The following is a 6051-nucleotide window of genomic DNA, read 5'->3' on the forward strand; positions in this document are numbered from 1 at the left end:
TCCCGTAGTTCTCGGACGGGTCAAGTGAAGCCCGTCTGGGCTTTTTACCGTGTGTGTGGTTCTGGCAGGTCGCTGGTGTAACAGCTTTTTTTTTTTCTTTCTTTTTTTTTTGTGTGGTTTAGCGAAGTGAGGAACTAATGGTCACCCGGTTGGCCGACCGTGACATCTGCCATGTTCTTCCTGATGTCTCAGGAAAACTGTGGGAGGGTCGAGACTTTGCCAAAAAGAGTAGAAATTAAGCAAAAATTATTAACCTCCTCCTCTGGAAGTCTGATACAGCACCTGAACCTGGGACCTCCATCCTCCTTCTCCGATGGATCACACGGCTAGGCTTTGTTTTTGAAAATAAATACTAATAAAAATCATTTTTATAAAAATTACCTACTGCAACTTTAATGTATCACATTAATATCATAAAACCCCTTTGCTCGAGTGAGCTCTCAACTTTAGTTCAAATAAGATTCCTAATCAATTCAAATAATGCTTTAAATGCTCAGCTCAACTGACAATTGGTTTTTTACTTAACAGTGTTACCAAGTAGTGTACAGTTAACAACAAAAATCCAATTCATATTATCAGTTCCCTGTGACTTTTATAAGCTTTTCATTTTCTTTGAAGGATAATCATTTTCCAAATGAATCTTAATCCTGAAAAAGACAAAATTTCAGGATTCTTCTTCAGGCTTACATAGCAGACTGCTCAATGGATGGGCAGGAAAATACTTTATGAAATCGATTTGCTTACAAATAACAGTTTTAATATACGTCTTTTGCAGCCATTCTCTCCTGTTTTAGTGTTTGGTGCACTTAATGATGTAAAGAGTGATTATTTATGCTGGCCATGCAGCAAACTCCATGCAAACTTAGCATCAGATTTTCAGTTCTAGTGCCAGTGCTTCGGCAGTCAAAATAAGTGCCTAATAAGTACAGGCTTCATATCACAAGATTTTTTTAAATTAGCAAAACAACAATGCTGATTCACAAAACTAATAACTTTTTTTTCCAGAACTCTACATTGATTTGGAGATCATTTAAGACGAATGTTGTTTTTAGACCGTCACCAAATGAATACATCAGACAGGTTTATTTTACAAATACAACATATTTACTCTTGTCTGGTACGCAATAAAAAAATAGCTGCTTTTATTTTATTTACATGCCGTTAATAGGCGTATAAAATTGCACCACAAGTAAAAAGAATTGTAACAGCTAAAACGATATATAAAGAACATGGTGAACGTAAATGGTAAGTAGATAAAATTTCTACATAGCACTTTTTCAGTTACTGACCACACAAACCACTTTACACAGCCAGATTCACCCAGTTGCATTCATCTTTCCACTGAGTCACTCACATGATGAGTAAACGATGGCATATGAATCTGTTTTAATGCCGTTTTGCTAAATATTCCACAGGATTTTACCTAAAATGGTACACACACATTCACACACCTCACTTGCCACTGACCTGCCATTGTTCACAAATGAAACCTTCATGAACATGTAATGGGATACGGATTTTGGCACATTTTAAATGTAAACACAAAAGTTATTGTTTGGTGTGTAGAAAATAAAAACAAAAGAGAGGCGAAGTTTGGTCCTCCTGTCAATGACACTTCATCAAACTCCTGAGATCCTTGCTGCAGTTTGTTGAATCCATTTTTTATGTAGAAGCTTATTCGTCCATGGACTCATCATCTGCTTTCAATAAATCTAAAAGCAGACACAACAGAAAAGAAAAAAAAAACATTTAATTATTTGGCTATGCTACTCCATGCTGCACTTTCTCTGTACCTGTTGGGAGCTGCGAAAGTTACAGGCCTCTTTTCAGTGTTTTGAAAAGAGGCCTGTAACTTTTGGCCTCTTTTTAGTACACTGGTATAAACTGGTTAAATATTTTTGCACACTGGTTTGGAGGAAAAACAACAAAAGTATGAATTGGATAGATAAATAATCAAACATTGGGCTAAAGTCAATGAGAGGGGACAGAGAAGGAGGGCAACACTGGGCAAGCTGTAAACATAGAAGCATAATAATTCATCCAGTCAAGATAGCGATGGGTTGTATAACAGCAACAGTAATTTACCACTGGAATATTATGAATTTTTCAGCAGAATTTGCACAATGCAGTGCTGTAGACAGATGAAATGCCTCAACACTAATAATAAAGTAGCCAAAGTTTAAAGTATAACTTTGAAATCTTTAGAAAACTTAAGAATGGATGAAATCCTTAGCCCGTACCTTGCAGAGTGTCGCGAACGTTCGTGGACAAGTTCTTCATCTTTTTCAAACTTTCCAACAGGGCAGACGCAGTAGCTTCTCCTTGCCCCCTTCTGTTCTTCCACTTTACCAGCATCTTATGCTTCTGCATGGTCACATCTTTCTCCGTCTCCAGGATGTCATCCAGGTCTTTGCTCAGTAGACCTAAGTAGATGGCTGCCTGCCTCCACTCTGACCCAAAGTTCTCGGCGAGCTGCAGGAGATCTAACTCTGACAGGTCCTGACCCCGATGGATCTTTGTCTCATTTTTCGCTTCAACTGGAAAAATGACTCAAATTAACCAGAAAAGTTTTGTTTAGTAACTAAACCCATCTTTTGTCCAGTAAGTGACCAAAAGATGTACACTGTAAGAACACTCTCACCTTCACCTGTGGGACAGAAATGATTACAATGTTAGTGACACTGGAAAACCTGAAAAATATGATAGAAAATCTGTCTAACTAAAAGCTAAAAAAAAAAAAAAACATACATATGGCTCTTTTCCCTTGGTTTTCTTTTAATGCAGCCCACCAGTCATCTGTAGAAAAAAAAAAAAAAAAGAAAAAGACTGACATCGTTCATGTTCTAACAAAAATCAAACTACAAACCAGCATAAAATCCCTGTGGACAGTTTAACTTTACTGTATGATTGGTAATCCTTTTGGCCTCAATAAAATATGAATAAAAAGTAGAAATTTAAGACATTTTTGAGAGGGATGAAATCATTGGTCAGATGTAAAATGTCATGTAGATTAAAAAGAAGGCATACAAGTAGAACCTGATAAAATGTATTTTTGTAACTTTGTGTTTTTTAAATTGTATGTTGAGAAAATTGCTTTAGCAACAATGGACAAATGGAAAAAGGACAAATAGCCATTTCATGGGAATTTTGATGATATAAAAAAGTGTTTAAATAATTGGACATCTGAAGATGAGAATGTGAGATTTAAATATCATGTAAGGTGGAAATAATTTGTGTCTTTCTGGTTAAAGACACAAATGTCGACATTTAATTGATTAGAAGTTGATGAGTATGAACTTCTAAGATCTTGTATCTTCTACCTGCTCCTTTTCGAACAGATAATATTGCATGTCACTTGGGCATGATAATTTGTTTGAACGTTTATCATTTTTTTTCTTCTTTCTTGATTTTACTTTTGTCTGTTCGAAATAAAATAAAACAAGTAAACTAGTATCAGAGAAGTTCTGGCAATCAACACCATATTTTTAAGTTACTTAAAAATAGAGAATATAGTTACATGCTCTGTCTGTATTTTTAACAGGGGCATGAATATGACATGAATATGTCTTTAAAATAAATCTACTGAAAAATATACAAATGTATTTAACAGAATAAGTCAAATTCAGGATGGCTCAATACAAAACACACACAGTGCCTCTTCAGTGCAAACATTCTCCTAAGCACAAGTCATAAACCACTGTCCTGTAAGATTCCTTTCAATGTTAAAGTGTGTATTTCTCCAGTTAAAAGCACTGGTACCTGATCTGATGACAGCAGACCAAACGACCTCATCCGTGCTCTTCATTAGAGACCATTCAAATGGAGGCTGGTCGTCAAAGACAACTTCGAAAAAGCCTATTAACTGTATCTCAGCTAGTGTAAATTCCAGCTCCTGCAAAAAGACAGGAAAATTTAGCCTTGCTGTTGTAACCAAAAGTTACAAGACAAAAAAAAAGCCCTGCAGAAATATTGAAAAAGATAAAGTTAAAATAGTCCAAGATCATCTAGTTCCCCAAAATTCCTGCACACAACTTGATGCTTTAGTATTTTTGCACTTGGGAGCGCAATCCAATCTTAATGACGCTCATAATTCATGAACATGAAGATATGCACACCTTAGGACTGACCACTCCCTCCGGCTCACTTGAAAAGCGAAACGTCCCCTCAATCAGTCTGCACATGGAAGATTTATCCATCCTGATGTATTTATTCGTGTAGCTCTGAACCTGTTCATCTATTTCCTGAATGAAGACAGTAAAGCATAATGAAAAACGAAAGAAAGTTAATCAGTTTCCTGGAAACAACAACCAGGAGAATTAAAACGAAAACACCATGAGAGCCAAGAAACCACGTGGAAAAACTAACTGCAACATATTTAAAGAACTGGCATCTTTCATTTTGAGTAGTTATTCACCAGCTGGATCCTCCCAGACCCACATGTTCCTGCAACCACAATCTCACTTCCAGAATGGCATCACAGCTGATTTTAGGTTGGTTTTAAATTTAAACATTCACTTATTTCCTCCTGCTCAATGTTACTCTCAGATATAGAGTTTGATAAAGAGAATAAAAGCAGTGACCACCGTGTTACACAACAATGGAAATGAGAACCGTGTTAATTTTAAAACCATAATGGAAGCAAAGATGAACAGAAGTGAAAGTTACATTGGGCTCTAATTCTGTTCTTACTGTTTCCTCACGGTTTTGAAGGCGAGACATTTTGCTGGAGTTTCAATCATAAACATTTGAGCTGATTTCATGAATGCAATGAACATTACTTCATGAATGGAATATTTCTCTGTGTGAGGATAGAGTTCGTTTTTGTTTTTGTGTGCACACTAATGGAAAAATAAAACTACAAATAAACTAGTTGCTTTTTATAGCTAGAAATAGTTGTGTTTGTTTTGGGGGGAAATCAGTCAAATATTTACTCTGTATTTAAAACTGTCAGAGACAAAAGTTAATGCTATAAGTCTACATGTTGAAAACATGCCTACCCAGGTACCACATGATGGTAATTCAACACTGAATTATAGTCAGAATGGTTGATTTTTGGTTGAGGTCGACAACTGATGGTGAATTAACCATCAAACAACCATCCAATTCTAGCCAAGTAACCAATGTTGAAAATGTGTCATTGAATCAATGTTGTTTTGTGGTTGAAATCTAATGAATGAAATGCCAATGTCTGATCAATGTGTGTTGTTTTGCCACACCCCTTCCTGTCTTCTCCTCCTCATTGGAGCTCTGGATGACAGCATTTTATTATTGAGCGAGGGATAATCACGTTTTAAATTAATCCCTGTGGAGGATAGTGGGTTCCTTTCTGTACATTTTCTTACTTGTCCATAAAAAACATCACTGACTGTGTGTGATATATTGACACAAAAACATCTACAACTTACTACAAGGAGTGAAGTGGTCCACTCCCACTATTTACATGAGTGGGATGTCCCAAACACACAGCCACTTCGCTGTTGGTTTGTTTGCAAAAGATGTTACTTCACTGTTGAATTATGATCACAAAAGTTGAATTTATGGATAACCCTTGTGCATGCGAGGACTGTGGCAAATGATACAAGTTTTACGTGTGTGGGGTTGGTTGGACCCCATTTGTAAACACAAGGGTTAAGGTCGATGACTGATGGTTGATAAACCATCAGACAATCATCCAATTCTAGCCAAATAACTGATGTTGAAAAGATGTCATTGAATCAATGTTGTTTTTTGGTCGAATTCTAATAGTTGAAATGCCAGCATCTAATCCAGTGTTTTTCAACACTACTCCTCAAGGTACACTTGAGAATTGGTATTTCCCCAATTCAGAACGCATGATTTTAATTGATGGCTGATTAACAGGGTTTTGCTGAATTGCAAACATACAGGTCAGTTTGACTTGAGGACCAGTGTTGGGAAAAACTGCTAATCAATTTTGAATCCAAGCATGCTGTTTGTTGCACCCCTCCTCCCTTCTTACCTCCTCTCTTCCCCTCTGCTACTACCTTCCCATCTCTCCCTACTAACCTTCCCCACTTTTCACCCCCTCTTAAA

At 36.6% G+C, this 6051-nt stretch overlaps 1 protein-coding gene across 1 annotated transcript in view; it reads right to left on the reverse strand.

Moving 5' to 3' along the window:
* Positions 1 to 1081: 1081 nt before the first annotated feature.
* Positions 1082 to 6051, reverse strand: part of LOC106943495 (uncharacterized) — a 10451-nt gene continuing 5481 nt past the window's right edge. The window contains exons 4-9 of the mRNA XM_015026803.1: positions 4116 to 4241; positions 3760 to 3892; positions 2749 to 2796; positions 2642 to 2647; positions 2241 to 2537; positions 1082 to 1712 (exon numbers count right to left, since the gene is read on the reverse strand). Coding sequence (XP_014882289.1) covers positions 1675 to 1712; positions 2241 to 2537; positions 2642 to 2647; positions 2749 to 2796; positions 3760 to 3892; positions 4116 to 4241 — 648 coding nt within the window. The 3' untranslated portion in view covers positions 1082 to 1674. The remainder of the gene's footprint in view (positions 1713 to 2240; positions 2538 to 2641; positions 2648 to 2748; positions 2797 to 3759; positions 3893 to 4115; positions 4242 to 6051) is intronic.

The sequence above is a fragment of the Poecilia latipinna genome, unplaced genomic scaffold (assembly GCF_001443285.1).
Source record: "Poecilia latipinna isolate Pla-1442-1.1 unplaced genomic scaffold, P_latipinna-1.0 Scaffold5369, whole genome shotgun sequence".
NCBI classification, from domain to species: Eukaryota; Metazoa; Chordata; class Actinopteri; order Cyprinodontiformes; family Poeciliidae; genus Poecilia; species Poecilia latipinna.